The sequence below is a fragment of the Dendroctonus ponderosae genome, unplaced genomic scaffold, assembly GCF_020466585.1.
Source record: "Dendroctonus ponderosae isolate FM_Combo_2020 unplaced genomic scaffold, Dpon_F_20191213v2 Dpon_F_20191213_1, whole genome shotgun sequence".
NCBI lineage: Eukaryota > Metazoa > Arthropoda > Insecta > Coleoptera > Curculionidae > Dendroctonus > Dendroctonus ponderosae.
The window spans coordinates 8,287,566-8,306,701 of record NW_026017110.1 but is presented as its reverse complement, the minus strand read 5'-3'; the positions used below and the strand labels follow the sequence as shown (position 1 = coordinate 8,306,701).

The window sequence follows — 19,136 nt, the reverse complement described above, 5'->3', positions numbered from 1 at the left end:
AAAATTTTTTGGTTGTTTACCTGGTATCGCAAGAGAATTATCAATGGACGTGGCACAAATGTTGCCGAAAACCTTGGACAGAATTGCCTTAATCAGCATAAATCGCATGATGTAAGAGCAGATTATTAATGAATTTATACAGTATCATAAAAATTTTATCAAATGGTCGACACAGGCGGCGGTTAGTACATTGACCCAAATAAATGACTTCCTCACGGAATTTCGGAATTTGCGCACCACTACAAGCATATTTTTAAGACTGGACCTAAAAATCCAGCCATGCAGCAGGCGATTTCGGGCTTTATCAGCTGACGTACCTGTTGACCCACATCGATAAAATGCCGCACAACACACACACACACATACACATATACACATTTCAAGTGAATTTAATTAACTTGAAATGGAAAAAAATCGTTTAATCAACCGGTGCAATTGATGCCCAAACTGTTCCCACGCCCCAACGGTCTGATGCGAATAATATCTTCCATTCATTGCCATCAAGCACCCTCGACAGCTTTTTGTTTTCTTCATCGGTATGTGCAAATAGAGGAAGATGACATTGAAACCGCTCTAGTGCTCTACGGGGCACCGAGAAAACCAGCCGATCAAAGGAAGTTTGTTTTTCTGCACTGGACTTATTGAATAGAACCTTGGCAAAGAATACACACAGTTTTCTCCACAATCAATTTACTAAGTACAAAATGGTATAAAGCCCTACATGTTTCGAGTGAGTCCTACACTACTCATCAGGCTCCTAATGTATTATAATACATTCGAAATATGTTCACCCTAGGCCTAGGCGATTGTTTAGTGGGATGCATTGAAAAGGCTAGAAGATGGTTTTGCAAAAATTGTGATTTTTTCGATTTTACCGCTGGAAAATTGATTGGATTGTTTCAAAGTAAAATCTCACCGGAGTCGTTTTGCTTCAGGTCGGTATTTGGTGAAAAACTTGGTCATTTTTCAAGTGCGGAACTTTTGACGACTATTTGCCAACCTGTGAAGGGCATCGAAATCCGCTAACTTTTCAATAGGTCAGATTGAATTGGACTGAATGCCATTCGAACGAATTTTTCAGGAGTTTCAGATTGCAGTGTCTTCTATAGATAGATTGTCCGTATTGCAATCGCTACTTCTTTTGGGTTAGAAGTTGCGATTTTCTAAACATCAGCGCGTCACTTCCATAAAACCTTGTGTTTTAAGCCAACATTCAATTCAATTGGCAGGAAATCAGGATCGAATGCGATTTGAATTAAATTTTCAGGAGTTTTAGACTGAAGTGTCTTCTATAGATTGTACCACCCATTGCAGCTCGACACTTCGTTTGGGTTAGAAATTGCGATTTTTTAAACATCAGCATGTCACTTTCATAAAACCTTAATTTTCAAGCCAACATTCAAGTCATTGGCAGGGGATCAGGATCGAATGCGATTTGAAGGACATTTTCAGAAGTTTCAGACTAAAGTGTCTTCTGCAGATTGTCCGAGTTGCCACTCGCTACTTCTTTTCGGTTAGAATTTGCGATTTTTTAAACATCCAGCGTGTCACTTCCATAAAACCTTCATTTTTAAGCCAACATTCAATTCATTGGCAGGAAAACAGGATCGAATGCGATTTGAATGAATTTGTCAGGAGTTTCAGATTGGAGTCTCTTCTGTCGATTGTTCGAGTTGCAACTCTCTTCTTTTTCGGGGTTACAAGTTACAGGTGTTTAAACATCAGCTTGTCGGTTCGATTAAACCTTGATTTGATCGATCATTTTTGTTGACAAATTTTCGAAATTTTTAAACAGTTTTCACTTGTTTAAATCACTCACTTTTGCATATTTTGAGCCAACTTTGCGCGGTTGTTTCGTGTGTTTCCAACGCAGCAAACGATAGTGCGGTCGTAAAACAGAGAAAAAACTACTGAAAACCGTAATTATTTCACTCCACCTCATACGCGAATGTGTTGATAACCAATGGCTGGAAACTAGCTGTTACGGATAAATGCAGAGAATTGAACTTTTCTTGACTGCTCAAAACGGGTAATTCAGTGAGAGCAAGTGGTTTGAGAATTTCCCTCCAAATCTAACCGATTTGATTTCATGTTGGGGCGCAATCATGTAACAATCTGTTTCGGAAACATTGTCTAGTCATCCCCAAATGGAAATCATTTTCATATTAATATGCAAATGTTCGGCATTGCCTCGAGGTAGATTCCATTCTTCTAATTGTGCTCCTAGACTAGTATGGCGCGTAGTTTTTTCGAATACAAACACACACACTGCCACTTTATGAATATGTAATTTGCAACAGTTATCTTGAAGTACTTTTACGAGGGTCAATTAATTTTGCTGATGTCATAGAGTCTGGCGAGGGCCGGTTTTTCGTCTATTGGTTAAGGTGAATTCCATTCATAGCTCAACGGTCAGCGCCTAGTTCAGCTACAGGGCCGTAATTTGAGAGCGCTCCTGATAAGCGCTTATCTCAGTTGGGATTTATCCCGGATGGAAATTGCCTCCTTTAAGGGGCTAGACTTCGAGACACTGACCTTTGCCCTTCTTGATTCCCACAGGCGAGACATATTGTTAAGCCGTTTGCCATTGCCACTACCCTTCTTAACGGCACTCTATTTCAGTGGCGTACTTTACAGGATTTTGTGCCCATTTTATCAGATTGTGGCTCAATTTTTACCTTTAGTTTGGGTGTTTTTCAGTACTTCTTTTCTGCGCTTATTCTCACAGCAACAATTTTGTTTGATTAAAGTTGAGTTGGTTGAGTTTTAAAATTTAATCATTTCATTCCTGATAATTCCCCATATTTCTCCCTTCTGTCTTTTTGTACTGTTCTTGAATTTAATGTTGTTTCTTTCTGTTTGTCTTCCAAATCTGTCAGTGTTGCTTCTGCATATAATCTGTTTCAGAAATGGGGGGGTGGAAGCAACTAATTTTAATTTAAAAAATCTTCTAACCTAAATAAAACGATTTAAAAAAACCATAGTGCAAGCAGCCCATTGCATTCCGATAAAATTGTTAAAACCCGAACAGTATGTGTGGTAATGTGTAATACAACCTTATCTAATCTGTGGAATAAATGGAATAATAATAAACTGGCTGGGAAATGAGCTTTAAAATTTAAAAGGCATTTGTTGTGGATTTTCAGTGCTTTTTCGGGGCTACGCCACTGGATTGGCACCAGTTTTCCTTCATTGTTCCTTCAGGACCTCGAGTCCCATATAGGTTTCACATTCTAGTGGCAATAAAATTTGTCACAGATAGGGTTGGACTCTACCATACGGTGGTCAACCTAATTAGAATTGTGGTCATACAAATTTTTTTTGTCGGGCAGTTAATGATCGTTTCGCATGCACATCAACGAAATTCCCATAGTTTCCGTGTAATTTGTCCTAGATGCTATCTCGATTGCTCATCTAGCAATTGATCAGGGTTTTTTCTCACAGTGTAAAGGGTGTTTTTTTTTGTCATGAAACCAGGAGTGAAAGTGTCCATTTTCGTTGCAAGCAGGTTTTAAGCCAACTTCCATTGATTCAGTTTAACCGCATCTACTAAAAGCGTCTAATAAGCTGTAAATACCATCAACTTCCTGCCTAACCTGAACCTGAATCGCACAAGTAAAAAATGGCTGTTTGTTTTATGTTCTCGGCCGCTGAGCAGGGATTTTGCCTTTTTCAAATGGAAATATTGGCTTACAAACTACAAACGTTTTTAAGAAAATGCCAATTGAAGACATGTTTAGTTCTGATAATCGAACCGTTTTCTGTACATTAGGAATTTTGAGATAAATTATTTACTTTCTAAACGATAGGCGGAACGTCATGTTTTGGTTCAGTCATTTTTTTCACCGAATCGCGAAGGAAAAATCACTGGGGCTGCTTGACTCATCTAATAATTGGAAATTAGAATGGACCAGACTCAAAATTACAATTTTTTACTTTGAAGAGTTTCAAAGATGTCGATTTTTTACCTTGAAATCAGGAAATGTTAAGTTTCTTAGATTCATTGGCAACGACTTTGGTTGAAAATCACACCATCCCCGGTACCTTCGGTGGGTCATTACACGGAAAAATTGGCGCATTATCCACAGGAAAATACCCATTTTTAATAACACCGCCACATTTCCTGCAAAGCTCTGCAGCATAACATACACATTTTTCAAGCTACAGGGCTTTGCAACATCAATTTCGACCGTTTTTTATTGTTTTGTTGGCGTCTCAAATCGATTCAATTAAAGAAAATTTGAAAAGCGGAGCTCTGAAAATATTGGGACTTGAAAACAAATTAAGCTTACTGTTATGTTTACACGCTTTGGTGCAGACTTTCAAGAAGATTCTAAGAAACATTTTATTGGAAATGTGGTAACATGTTGCACGAATTGTGGAGTTTTTTGGTCAACAGTTTGCGGGAAAAACGCTGTTTTTCTCGGGTCATATTTTAGCTTACCCGGGGCTGGGCAGGATTGAATCAGATTCTCAGTAGTTTCAGATTGGAGTCTTCTGTAGATTCTCGGAATCGTAATTCGCTACTTGTTTGGAGGAAGTTACGATTTTTTAAACACCATCATAACATTTACTTCGACTGTTGCCCTGTCGTAGAATAATTTGACCAGAAATACAAATATGCAGGATTTTTCTGCGGCATCTTTGATACCAGAATAGAAATCTCTGGCCGAAAAATGATGGTATTTCGAATGCCCACAGCCAGGTAGAACGATTGCCTAGAAATCTTGCCGTTATAAATCATTCCAAGTCCGGCAATTCGCTTTTAAGTGCGCAATAATGGTTACGATCTTGGTACGAAGGCACCCATATTGGCCAGGAATTTGCTGAATTTGTTCGATAGCAGGATTTGAATGGCGATTTTGCAATCTTTATTCAAATAAACGTACCTAAATATTGATAAGTTTACGAAAACTTCGGACAAGAAGAATCGAATTAAATCATTCGAATGACTCCCAATACCAGACAGAGATGCGATGAGAGATTTTTTAGAATAATAGTAACTCGATTATGCCCACTACCAATTCCTGAGACTTGAAATACGTGCAATCTAACAAATATGAAATGTTACTAAATACAAGCGAATAATTAGCACCTTTTAGCGGGTATTTTGAAGCTATTTCGTAACAAGAGTTCAAGGCGCTTTTGTGACCGTTTGAACAATGGCAGTCGATTGAATTTAAAGTTATCTCATTTGGTTGCAGAGTTGGGAGCAACTGGTACTTTCGAAACTCCAGTACAACTTGTGCGCTGTCACCAGCTACGATTACATCGATCAGGTCATCGAGAGGTGCGCCTGGGGGCAACATCATCAGCTCCTTAGGCGGCATGCCCACACTCTAGTCAGCATTTGCTCAACAGGTAAGCGGCGAAAATTTCACGTATTTCTACGCGGACTGATTTTTTCTTTTTTGCTCAATGAGCCACCCTTGAAACCTGGCATTGTTTTACCGATAACTTATGCAATAACTCGAGCCGTAAATCACGAACGCGATTTTTCAATTATTCATTCGGTGTTACGAACTGTGTCCCACCCACACTGCTACAGTGTACCTATACATCGGTGATTAGTAAGGGCCCGAATGGACGGTATCGACTAGAAGAAACACCCAGTATATAGACGACATGACCTTGATTTATGTGTTTTTTTCGGTGAATAACGAACCCTCGGCCTGGTACCTGCAGATATCCGATCTGCTTTGGCAAACGCGTGAGAACGCCGCTCTTTATTATTTAATCTCGGCCCATATTTTTCGGCCACACGTTAATTGGACAATAAAGCCACCCCCGCATCGGTTACCCCTGAAAAATTTCCCAACGTTGCAAATAATCGAAACGATAATACTCGCTTTTTCAAATTTGACCCTTAAATTGGAAATTGGCCGTTAAAAAATGGGCAACAAATCGATTTGAACTTTCCTCAAAACCCTCAAACCAAAAATTTGGCGCTTTATTTATCCTCTAATTCGTCTTGTTCAAAGGTAAGTTCTATAGAAAAAAATGTGTCCAAACAACCGCTGGTAGAACAATAGCAAAAGTTTGTACTTTCCTCCACTCAAAGGAAACTGATCTGAAGTTTTCATGAGTTCAATTTCTGTGCAAATTCGCTTCCGCACAAAACTGAGTCTGTCTCAACATTTCTTTCACAGTCTAGTTATATTTTTTGAATATTCAACAGAAAACACATCCGAAAAACCTGCCCAAACCGTCTGGTTGTAAAAAAATCGCGATAATTTTCTCCGTTCAAAAAAATCTGCAGTTTATAATTCAATTTTCAATGTGCTCAATGCCCATTTTGTCATTTTAGCAATAGGGTTTGCTCTCTTTCAACGAAGTTTATTCTTTTTTGCTAGTAAATTCGCTTCCTCAAGTTTACGACGACAAAAGTTGCAAACAATGAAACTTTCTGGCGTCATCCGAACCGTCAAGAGACCAGAGATAACTCGAGTTGTGTTAATCTCAGGCACTTCCCGGACAAGTTTCGAGCCTATTCGCTGGCATCAGCCTGAAAATACCACTTGTCTTTCGCCCATGTATTTTACATCTTCCAAACTGGAGGTTTGGCAGTCAGGCAGAAGGAATGTCTTGTGCCAGCTCAGAGCTAATTAATTCACACAATAAGCGTCTCGTTAAGGCGTGCAACATTCGAAAATTACAAGCCAGTCTGAATGAGTGTGTGATGCAACCCGATACCCAGACTTTTTCCAGCAATCTTCAAATCCCCTAGGATTCGAAATCTAGATGACAAACATCTTGAGCATAATCGGCGCGCCGAACACATGCAACAAACAATTCACGTGAACACCAACTGGGAAAAAAACGCTCAAATTGTCGGGAGTTTTCAATGGAAAGTCATAGCGGGTGCCGTGCGTGCGGGCGAAACGTCGGGTTCTAATTCGATTGACGACTGTCTCCACTCCCGAAAACCGCCGATCAATCAATCACCAAGTGTTTTATGAAAATGTGAAATTTTTTCACTGAACGCTTGTCTAATAATCGCGGTCTAAAACTGATTTTTTTGGATACTTTTTATAAAAAATCCACGGCCGGCGCAACAAATTGCGATCATAGTAGGCCCAAAACAGCGACATTACGTGGTGAGCGGCAGGCCTATAAGCCACATTTCGTCGGTTATACACTAATATGTTCAACTCAAATTCTTTTTTCGTGAAATTGGGGCTTTGGAAATTTGAACAATTTTGATGAAGCGTGAAATAATCTCGTAAGCATTTTCGTGACTAACCTGAAATTAACCAGCAATTAAGATCCTCCCAGCTGGTGGCGAAAAAAGGCGAAGCCCTACATGACTCGAGGGTCTAGAATGTTTGGCGGTGTTCGGTGAACTTTGAAATGTTTTCCAGCTGTCCGAAAAATGGCTTTATTCCCGAAAAACCAAACCTGTCCTCCATCACTGAAACAAACGGAAACTCCATCAAATCTCCCTCGCGCTCAATTAAAATGACTAAAAGGATGTTATTATTGGTTGTGTGGGGCTTTCGGGGGTGAGAAAATCGCTTAACTGCCGCATAGGGGTAGTGGGCCAAAAAGGTGACCACTGCTTATTTATGTCACAGGCTTGATTGGTTGATTGATTAGTTTATTTTGGATGGTCAGCTGTATTTGCTCCCCAAATATTGTCTGTGTTTCAACTACACCTACTAACTTGGAGTCTTAGTTAATTAAGAGGTATTTTTCGGACCCTCTGGGCGCGTTAATTGAAAATTAGGCCCTCATAGGGGCTCGTCTGCTGATCTCCTAAGGCATACCCATGTAAATGAACTTGAAAGGATCTCTTTTGCCACCCTGCAGAAGGAATGTTGGATTGCAGGCGGTCAAGAATTTACAGCATTGTCGGCTCTCCAGCTGGGAATTTCCCCAAAATCTCTTTGACCCAATTTTGCTTGTTTATCCGCTGCATTGCCTAACATTAAAGTTAAATATTGTTTTTTCTTGCACGTTCACAGCGCCTGGGGTCACAGTGTTAGAAAAAAAATCAATTAGAGACCACTGATTAACAAAATTGAATACTGGCTGGCTTATGTAATACTGTTTGTAACTGTATTTTTAAAGATACTGGCTGGTTTATTAAGTGTAAAAGCGCGTTCTAATCTAGCTCATATTCATAAAGCTTGATGTCTAACCGAACCGAACTCATCCTGGCGGAACTCCCTATTATAAACCTCATTTGCACTTTTGCATAATTTTTTTTCCCATTTATAATCACGCAGCCTAATTAAGGCTAATTTGCCCAGATTTTCGCGATAATCGTCTAGGTGGTATCGATGACCCCGATCGGGCTTTTAAACCTTTTAATTTTTAAAGTTCTTTATCTGCTTGACTGCACTCAAAGCCTTAAATCCACGGCGACATAAATACTGCCTGTCTTCGCTGATAATACACGCTTTTTATGCATAGTTTAACTATTACATATTTTAATATTATGGCTTTTCTGGGAAGATAGTGTGCGACTATCAGCCGATAATTAATCTTTGTGGGATTGTCTAGTCTAGTCAAATACTGTGGTTATCTTACAAGTGTGAATTATCGGCAACTGCGCCAATGGAATCCTGTTAAGCGGCCGGACCAGCAGGACCAGTTTTAGGGGGCAGGACCCACCACGCAGATGGATGGATGTTCCATTATTTGCGCTCCTTTTTTCACTCTCTTTCCAGCTGCAAAACGGATCTCGCCAATGTACATTCAGTATGCATATCAACAAACGCGAACTTTAAAAATGGCCGGTTTAAAGGGCAGGAGACCATCGCCACGTGATTGCAGCCTGCAGAAAAACGCTTTTGTTTTCGCCTCTTTTCTATGCTAATTCTCCTGCAGTTATTGACCATGGCAGATGTTTTGCTTGCTAAGAGTGTGTTTGGGTCGGGTGTTTGAAAATCCTGCTTTTGCCCACATTTTCTTTAAAATTTGCTGTTGTTTGTCGAATTTGGTATTTCGACAAGGAAATAATCTGGGAAGATTTTGACAAATTTGTCCGATTTCTGTCGAAACTGGTGAGTTTTTCTCAGAAAAATAATTTCTTTCTGACGTTTCGCAACCACGAGCATCTTCAGAGTGGCGTTGCGTTGAGTAACTCTAAAAATCCACGAGTTTAATTGATTCTCACCTGAAGTAAGTTTTTCTAATGTTTTTCTTAACTTATTCGTCTTCTCAATTAGTGCTGTGACTGGTGACTGTTCAGTTTTGCTTTCTATTATATTCCTTCGTTTGCTTTCTTGTCCCTTTTTAGTGTTTGCTCTAAACTTGAAATTCTTGCTTTCGTTGACTTCCCTTTTTTCTATCCTACCTTAAATCCCGGTTTTCATCCATTCTTTTATGGTAAAGTCGAAAGGAGTGTGTTTTTCTGTATGCAGGGTCTCCAGTCACATTTTCGGCTTTTGATATAAACTTTCTTAACATATGTGTTTTTTATTTGTCAACCGCATTCTCTTCAGCTTATTTTACTTGATTTTGCGACTTATTCTTGCATTTTACTTCATTTAAAATCAAAATCACAAGTCTTATTATGTTCTTTGGACCATTAGATCAAAAAGAGGTCGCTAATAATTCAAATAAAATGAAGTGAACCAGAAAGCGAACCAGAAGCTGTCGTATTTGATAAGAAAAAGTCTGTCGTATTTGATACTCGCTAAAAAGGGCACGTGGCCATAGCAATAACCTACCCTAAGTTCATTGTGTAACTACTGAAAAGAAGCCAGGGGTCGACTTAAGATTAAGATGGCAACATATGCCAAAGACAGCTGGTGGATCTCTGGTCTTCTGAACTCCGCCACTACGCTAGTTAACTTTGTTTGTTAATGATAATCAATCCAGACCCTTTTTCTACGGTGCGATAACTTACGCCGGCCAATAGAATCCAGGTGCACTCGAGTTGTCATAAAAATTTAAACATTGTCATACAGGCAGATGGCGTTTCTGCGTCCTGCAAGCACAATAAATTCTAAATTATCATAATGCACACCTATGTGCCGTTCCTGCAAGGGTGGTGTTTTATTGTGTGCAGGCACGCGTCCTGCCCTTAAACCCTTAAAGGCCGCAGTGAGGGCATGTGTGCTTTTGTTAAATCCTGCTGGCACCTGGCGTGTCATATTAACAAAAGTTGTTTTAAAAAAGTTGAGTTTTCCAGCAGGAAAGGAGGGATTGATTAGTAATCGCCGGTTTTTAGAAAAAAAGGGTGACCTATTCATGTAGAACTAGGCGCGACAAGTAACACCCTAAATTCCCTCACTGCCACATTAAAATGACGGTCAGGTGTGGTCAAACTACCCTGTTTTATCTGGTCACTTTACCCCAAAAATTAACTTTGCATGTTATGCGGAACCAGGTGGTTGTCACTTTGAAACTGATCAATCTACAGGTTTCAATTTTTTTTCCGTGTCAGCTTCAACTTAATTTTTATGCCATTTAAGAATTTCTCAATAATCCAACGAGATTTCTGGTAAATCTTCCAGATCCTTTAAGAGAATCTTTAGTTTTATTTTTCGAGCTTCATTTGAATACGTATTGAAGGTGGCTGCGTACTTCAGACACTTTTACTGTGCCCCATTTTCGCACTACAGTCTTCAAAAGGCCATTCCTTAATAATCAGGCGAGTTATTAGGCTCCTCATTACAAAAGCTTTTCAGGAAAGGTTCAGGTAGCAAAACTAAGGCTTTTGAGTAGCGTCTTTGCAATTAAATCGCGAATTATGGACATTTTTTTTATTTCTGCATCCCAGTCTTCAATATGCCATTTCTCAGTGATTAAGCGAGTTATGAAAATGCTCACTTCAACAGTTTTTAAAGCAAGCATGACCTTCATTGTTGTGTCAATTTCAACTTAATTCATTAAGCAGTTAAATCGGAAACTGCGCAATTTTGTGACTGCCATTTAAGCACTTTAATCTTCGAAAAATAATGTCTCAAAATCAAACTAGAATCATGCTAATATTTCCCAGATGCAACAGAAAGAGGAAAAAAAGTTGAGTCCTCACTCAAATCTTGTAAGCAGTTAATTTATACAGATTAAATGCACCCCGTAGTACAACCAGGAATTTATTTGGAGCTCTCCCCGTGATCAAGAGTGAGAGCATTATATCGGAAATCTGTGGCCTTGTCGCGCTTTCCCGATTTACGAGGGCGGATTCATAAATGCTAGGCTAGTTGTTCATGTTTTAATGGATTTATTTTAATTACTTTGTAAGTAAAAAAATTGGAAAATTACGTTTCGAGGATTTCATCAGTCGCCTTAATCCTTTTAACTCGAGAGTGATTTTGCTCGTTTTAGTTGACAAAGTGATTGAATTTTGGCTGATTGAGCCCTCAATTTTTAAGAAATTTCACAAACTTAAGACAACGATCAAGCAATTTTTGCGGTCTAAACTGTTGAGTCGCGGTTTGAGAAAAATTCCTCCATAAAAGATTTTACTGAAAGTGACTCTTAGAGGATATTTTGTGTTTGTTCAGTCGATTTATTGGTCAAAAAATGTGGCAAGATAAGAAATAACAGCTGCTGATTGAATTCGGGCTTATCTTTCTATTAGTTGGAGGCCGAAAATTCTATTCCAGGTGCCCAAATAGGTCTTTAACACGTGCATGGTTACTTGCGCGTTCCTCAACAGTGCACTTTATGCTTGGTGCTCCTCACGGCGCCCTCAAGCATAAACCACGACAAATAGAGTTCCAATTACTGAGAAATTAGGATGTTTAATTTTCATTCGGTCTATTAAGCAACTTTAGGGGGTGTTTTTTCCGTATCACACTTACTGATTCATGTGTTAATTGTCGTCAATTCCTCCCATTTAACTGCCCTGATCCTGGCAGTTCCCTTTCAAATTGAGACAAATCTACTGGCTTTCATGCGGACGATTTTAGGCAGACAGATATGTCGTATAATAAAAACAAGTTCCATGTGCTTGCACTTTTTTCCATTCGAACTTTCTCCGGGAGTCTTGGGCAGGATAAAGAACGTTGTCCCGAGCCGGATTGTACTTTCGAGACACAATAGAACGTAACCCCATGTTGCACAAGAAACACCTGGTGTTGGACGCACGGCTTACGCCGCTCAATGTCGTCCAAGATGAGAAAAGACAATGGAACCGTCGAGACTGGGGGGTTGGAAAACTGTTTTTGTGGTGATTGGGGCGCTCTTAGGACTTTTAAAGGTGGCTGGTTAAATATGCTAATCGGTTCAGTCGCCAGTTGTTTTCTCAATTAATCCACCAAGAGTTTTCCTGGAGATTGTTGATTGAAGATTCTGATCTGTGATCTGAAGAACACTCTCCGAACACTCAGAAGTCTAAAGTAACCACCAGTTTGTTAGCACTCATGATTATTTGCTTGGCACTTGCTGGCAAAACTTTGGCTGGATTGAAGGAAAACGAAGGTAACCTTGCGGCATTTCTGCATGGTAAATTTCGAAACCAGACAATTGCTTTGGAACTGATCGGGATTCAACGGGAAATGCAAATTTTTTCTCGCCATTGCTTAAACCGCTCAAATTATACACGAGATTAGACTTGGAGGACCGTAGTAGTAAGATGTGACCTACTCCAAATACATTTCAGCGCCGATTTACCATAATTCGCAATTGGGTTTTTGTTGATTTGGAATTAATCCAGTGCTCCATATTTAGCGAGCCCCAGAAGTGATGTCTAAATTAATTTGATGTTGTTTTTTGTTTAGCAAATTGCTCAAGTCCTGTTGAGATAGGTATACACATGTTACTTGAATCATACGCGGAATTCAAAATTGAAATAAAAAAATTAGTGCTTCCATATGGAAAAATGAAGTTGTTGGTCGTAATTTATTTTTCGATCACTGTTTTGTCCCAAAAAACACCGCTGAACTTTAAATGAATTTAGTCATTTCTACCGGGACTCACTGCAGTTTGATTTCAGCTGTTGAATTCTCGGTTTCCAAACCTCTCTTGTTCCTTTCAACGCCTTGCCGCCATTAACAAACGTAATCCAGATAAATTGGGCAAATTATAAGGTCGTAAAAAACTCGAACCGTTACCCCATTTGCATCCCGATTTTTTCGAAGCCCCCTTTCTTAAAGGAGCGCGAAAAAAGGGCCTAGAACGAGGGTCGCTATGCGACTTTCGAAAGGGGTTGGTCGTTGTGACCGAGCAATTAAAAAATACTTTTTAGAGTCGTTAAGTTTGCCCCGATTTAGCGAACAAAAGAAATTTGGGGATACGAATCCCAACCCCTAGCTGTTGATAGATATGTTAGGCAACAGGTTTTCCCCGAAGGCAAAAGTCTTGGTTGAATGTGAAGGAAACTATCGGGGTGAGCCCACCTGGACATCCAGAGGTTAGTTGCAAAAGTGGAAAAACCTCATGACCGGAAAAAAAGAAAATTTCATATTCAGTTTCACCTGCCGGCTTGAACAATTCACCCCCTCACATCAAGCGTCAGTTGGTCAAAAAGTCCTTTTTTATCTCATTTTAATTCCATCAACGGTATACTAATGGGCACCTGTTTGCTTAATAAGTGGCGTTCCCAATCAACAATCTGCTGGCGAGCAAAGAACCTACCTAGGGGTGAATACCCTTGGCACCAAGAATGGTTCTGCGGCTTTATTAAATGATCTTCAAAGTTCGTCAGATCGTTCTCAACCGTCCAAACACAGCTCATGCACATTTATTCCCTAAAAAACTGAGCACCTTATGGTGCACTTCAAGGTAAATTTGCCTTTATTAGATATACATCAGGCGCGTGTCTTTACATAACATATGTAGCCGAAGTATGCTACCGCTGAAAGGGAAAAAAACGTCCTTTTACGCTCTACTAACTCAACTTGCCCTCCAAGAAAAGCCGTTCTTCAGCCCTCATGACTAATTTTTGGTCTAAAATGCGACATTTGGTACGACCGGTAAAATGCATTAGTTGGTACCCCCTATGGGTTCTTTGATACTCCATCCCATACATAAATGATACTTTAAGCCGCCTCAGATGTTACTTGGACTCGAAACAGTTTCTCAAGTTAGAGTGACCCAGAAATTTTAAATAGATTGGTTAGCGAGTGGGTTTAAGGTCAAAGAAACCCGCAAATAAAGTTTTTCTTGTTGGCAATGTTTCGAAGTGGCTGAGTTCATCTTCAAAGCGCTGTACAGGTTGTTTTTTTTTTAATTTCAACTGAATGAACAAAGTGCTCACGTTTATATAATAACCTGAAATAGTCATTTTTTCATGAATTATTTATTCATCAGCTGCCCGTTCATAAACCGTTGGAGTAATTTCCCAATCCTAGAAATAATCCCCCAATATTAGAAATAATAAACGTCGTTGCTTACAATAGTTGATTTGATTTAAGAAACCCATACAGGGTCGAAATTTCCAACACAAAAGATCAGAGCGACCGTTCTTCAAACCCAAAGGGCACATTTCCCTGAAGAAGGAACCAGAGCCGAATAACTAGCCTGTTTTTTTCGCTGTGATTATTTGAACAAACGCATTTGATAAGACGCAGCTGCCTTAGAAGGGACTTTTTGATTCTTCCGTATCGCTCGTGACCAATTTTATTGGCAGCTGGAAGCAGGAAGAGGATTTTCATTTCTTGCGCAAAACCGATTTTTTCGGTTTGTTTTCCGATGACTTAACGGTAAAAGTTCATGTCACAGGGCAATTTCTACCGATGTTTTTTCACCCGACGGGTAATTACCCTCCTTAGCAGGTGGTGCAAAGCATAAGGCAGGTAGCACTATGAGTACCACGTGGCACCTTGAAGACACAACGTCCGGTATTGATGATGCACCTTGCACGAAACTCGCGAGATCCCGAAACGATTACGTTTATATGAAAAAATAACAACAGGCTGAACCCTCGGCGGACATCTGCTTAAGCGTGGATATTAGAGATGTTCATTGTCGTTACTTTTGACTATCCGTTACTTTGACTAGTATATTGGAAAAATATGGGAAATTTGCTTTCTAGTATTGTGTCATTTTTGTTTGCCAAGTCATTTGGCAAACTATTAATTGTGCGAACCTGGCTTAAACTTAAAGGTTTTATTGGAAAGACTCTGAGTCTCAAAAATGCGGTTTTCACTCAAATGCGTTCCCGCTTTAAAAAATTCCCAACTTCCAAACAAATGCAAGGAACAAATTGAAGTTTTTACCATCTTTAGTAGACATTTGGTTCTAAAGCTACTGAAAGTTTCATAAAAATCCCCAAAATGCGGAGGTTTGCAAGCTTGGTAAATGTGGTTCTCAGAATAGGAAGTTTTTATTGAACCGCACTCTCTGTTGCAATGTTTCGCATGTAAGAAATTAAAGCTAGTGGGAATTTGAAATTCTCACCATCATGAGAAGACACTTCGTCCTAAATATGCTGACAAAATCCTCCAAAATCCGTAGTTTTTTCGATTAAAAAGCATCGAACAAAACAAAAAAAATAATCAACTTTGATCATTCTGATGAGTGTTTGGGTGGATCAAGACCCTTTGTCGGATGGGCGTCAACTGATTAATTATTCAGCACCTTTGTGGAACGGAATCAAAGGCAACCGTCAGCGAAGGCTACACAGCGTGGCGCTTAAACTGGACCTGATAACAACAAGCGAACAACATCGTAACCTTTTTCAATTTATAACCTTATCATTGAGCGGCTAGACGTGGCCTCATTACTTAGGAACAATTAAAAAAATTAGTGCCCGCTAAGCATCTGTTCGCATTAGTATACAAGATGCAAAATAAAGGCATTGGCATCTTTGGCACGTCACAAATATCCTTCTTTGCGTGTTTATTGGATCGTACCTATGCAGAAGTAGCCGGTGCTGGGTACCAGCGGTCAGGAATGGATTGTTCGAATTTTTAATGGTACTGCCAACGGCCAGAGAAACCGAAACCCATGCACAAGGTCAGAATCAGATGGGTCAACTGACCACACGTCCCAAGGAAACTTTAATTTAGCTGGATTTTATCCGTCAACTAGTCGATAAAACGAAATAAATCAACAAACTAATAACAAATACGCTGTATAGTTCAAACTGTATAAAACCTTCTGGTAGACCTTTAATGCTTGGTGATTTACCGAATGAATATACAAGAGCCTCGTAGGTACTTAACAAGGGCAAGCCAGATGAACTTGCTTGTGGAACGCCCTATTATAAAATAAAGATTGTAGATAAGACACGAATAATTCAACTAAAAATTAGGTATTAAAATGATGAAAAATGCTAAACCAAAGGTTTTGTTTCAGAGCCAACACTAATCCAAACCATTCCATCGGCAATAGCGGCAGCCTGTTTGAGTTCAGCAGTTCGCGGTTTGAAGATGTCTTGCCACGAGGCAGCAATGAGCGAAGTCTGCACAATGCTCAAAGCTGACATGGGCGAAATCAGTCAATTGATCAATGTGGTTGATAAACTCATCGAAAAAGTGGCCACTCCAGAAAATGGCGATCAAAAAGACAAGGAGGCCGCCAAGAAACCCGCTGGCTACGAAAGTCCAACCTATGGACAACCTGAGACACCCACCGAGGTTGAGAATGTGTACTTTTAGTTTCCAATCAAACGGTTAATACCCATCAGAGAATTAATGTGCATTAACCATGGGTTTTGTTAGAATTATTTTTTAATAACTAATATTTTGTATATATATGAAATAGTATATACCGCTCGTTTTCAGTTTATTGAAAGTTTTAAGGACTTATCCGAAACAGTTATACATGTCGCTCTTAGGTTTCAATTGGGGGGTCTAAATCAAAAGCTAATTTTTGATGAAAATTGATATTGTAGCCTCAAAGGGGAGGAAGAGACTGAGACCCCCCTATCTTACAAATAAAGTAACAAATAATCACTTTCTTCTACGTACCTATTTAAGCAATTTTGTGCCTTATTATACTTGTACAGACTTGTATTTGTCGTGTCTTGGATGGCATGGTATGTATATATTTATATTTTGTTCCTTTTCAACGATAAGTACATAAGTGTTTCGAGAATCTACATTTACATGAAATTGTTCCACTGTTCGACGCTCTGTGCTTGCACAGGGTGAAGAGCAACCTACACAACGCTTAAACCCCCACATGTGTTCAAATAGGATGTTATCCAAGAAGAAAATGTTAATCCATAGATATAACCCCAATAGATTTAATCTATTAGTTACTTAAACACCCCTGTACATTTATCTATAGGTCCGTAGTTTTACAATAGTCTTTAACTATCCATAAAAAAACAAAAGTATAAACTGGCCGATAACTGAAAAATTTCAATTTCAACAGTTCACTCTTCGTGCAGTTTATAGTTGATCGCTGTGATTATATATTTACCTTCTAAGTGACTATGTTTTTGAATAATTTTCACATTTAATCCCTAGAAATGAATGTTAAGTTAACATGTATACGCTTCGTTATGAAAAAATACAAAAAAAGTTTTGGTTGACAAATACTTAGTAATGGATGCAAGTCGATGCCAACCCAACTGGAACAGTTGACCACTGCATAATTGTATGGTTTATTTGTTATCTAGTCTTTAGTTAGTGTTCTATTTTCATTTTTGTATTTTCGAATTTTGTTAATGTTAGCCCGTAAGCTCGTAAATTGCAGCCAAGTTGCGTTACTTATTATATTATTAATTGAACTTTTTTCCACCAATATGTCTCACTTTCATGCTGCGCCATTGTTGGTGTTTTATGTACATTGGAAGATCGCGAAGTAATTTATTTTTGTAATAAAAATAAACGAAAACCAAAGTTTTTGTAATTTGAAATTTTACAGTATTTATTTTATTTTTGTAGGCATTCCCTGTATAAATGTACATATTTTTATAAATAAATAAATATTAAGAACTCTACTTTTGTTTCCACATCAATCGGACCGAGTTGAATGAAAAGTTGGTTATCCACTTTTGGAGCTGCTCTCATTTGAATCCTCAATATACGCGCTTTTAATAACAGTTTATGTATTTATTGGCTTAATTTTTTCTAAGCCAAATGCAGTTTTGCACCTTTTTTAAAGCATTCCAACTACTTATAATTAATCTATTGAATTATTAGTGCGGCTTCTATTTTAAACAACCGTCTTTGTTATATACCTACAGGGTGTTCAAAATACTGTTTTTGCCAAATAAAGGAATATGGTTTACTGGCGGAAATCGCAACCTTATTGAAAATTTGATACCTACGCACGGTGTTAATATCTTTTAAATGAATGCGTAAACCAATAACTTTCAACACGCGTTTATCAACGTAAACTTAATAACACGGTATTTTTGCTGATAATTCCTTGCTTTGCACGGCGACATGACAACTTTTACTTAAAATCTCTCACAGAAATAGGAAAGGCCGAGTTTGTAAGAAACTTAGGAAAGGAAAGGGTAATAAAGCGGTATTATTGCCGATGGGAAAATATTTCCAAATCTAGGTTTGCAATGGGAAGAATGTCACAAAATGGTGAAGAAACTTTGGCGCTTTCAGAAAATCCACAACACAGTGAAGAAAGTCTATACAACCCTTATTTTTCTAAATTATTGCCTACCTGCTTCCAGCGTTCGTTCTTAGATATTTTTCCATTCCCGTGGATTATGGAGTTAGAAGCTAGTTGTTCTTGGTTTTCTGTTTCAACGGTTCAGGATTTATAAACTGACGCTTTCCGTTTATGCATTCAAACTGTTCATTAGTGGCAGTCACAAAAGCTCGAAGAAACTTAAAAAGTTATTTCAGCGGCACATAACGCTTTGATACCACTCACGTGGCTGCTCTCAGCCATGACAGCAAACGTCAGAAAAACCTGAATTAAAAAAATCGCACATTCAGCCGGGAAAATACCACGAAACACTGAAGGAGAACTTTCGATTTCACAAAATTCACGGCATTTGTGGTAAAATGTGCAAAAATCCGGGATTTTTTGAAATTTTGCACGAGCAAACTGCGCACCTTGCATTCCCTTCGCCATTAAACGACAGACTAATCATGTCAAGTGACATGAGATTGCCTGTCGTTTGAAGACTATGAGATCTGAATATTAACAATTACAAAAACACCTTGTATTTTCCATTGTCTTTTTTTTATTATTTGATATAATTGTGATCTTTTAGGGTTTTCCAGGATAAACCTGATCAATTTAAATTTTAATTTGAATAGCTTAACTAAACATTCAAACGCAGCCCATATTGAATTTAATATTTACGGAAATTTACT

General features: G+C 38.8%; 2 protein-coding genes across 3 annotated transcripts in view; one reads left to right on the top strand and one right to left on the bottom strand.

The window, feature by feature from the left end:
• Window positions 1-17,707, top strand: part of LOC109541632 (G1/S-specific cyclin-D2) — a 33,486-nt gene extending 15,779 nt beyond the window's left edge. Inside the window, exons 3-4 of the mRNA XM_019910513.2 lie at window positions 5,205-5,361; window positions 16,198-17,707. Coding sequence (XP_019766072.2) covers window positions 5,205-5,361; window positions 16,198-16,499 — 459 coding nt within the window. The 3' untranslated portion in view covers window positions 16,500-17,707. The remainder of the gene's footprint in view (window positions 1-5,204; window positions 5,362-16,197) is intronic.
• Window positions 1-18,737, bottom strand: part of LOC109541636 (tetratricopeptide repeat protein 17) — a 42,394-nt gene extending 23,657 nt beyond the window's left edge. The window contains exons 1-2 of one of the 2 annotated variants that reach the window (XM_048670333.1): window positions 18,475-18,737; window positions 7,244-7,411 (exon numbers count right to left, since the gene is read on the bottom strand). The gene's annotated coding sequence lies outside the window, so the exon portion shown is untranslated. The remainder of the gene's footprint in view (window positions 1-7,243; window positions 7,412-18,474) is intronic. The other variant, XM_048670334.1, reaches the window with a different exon arrangement.
• Window positions 18,738-19,136: the final 399 nt, after the last annotated feature.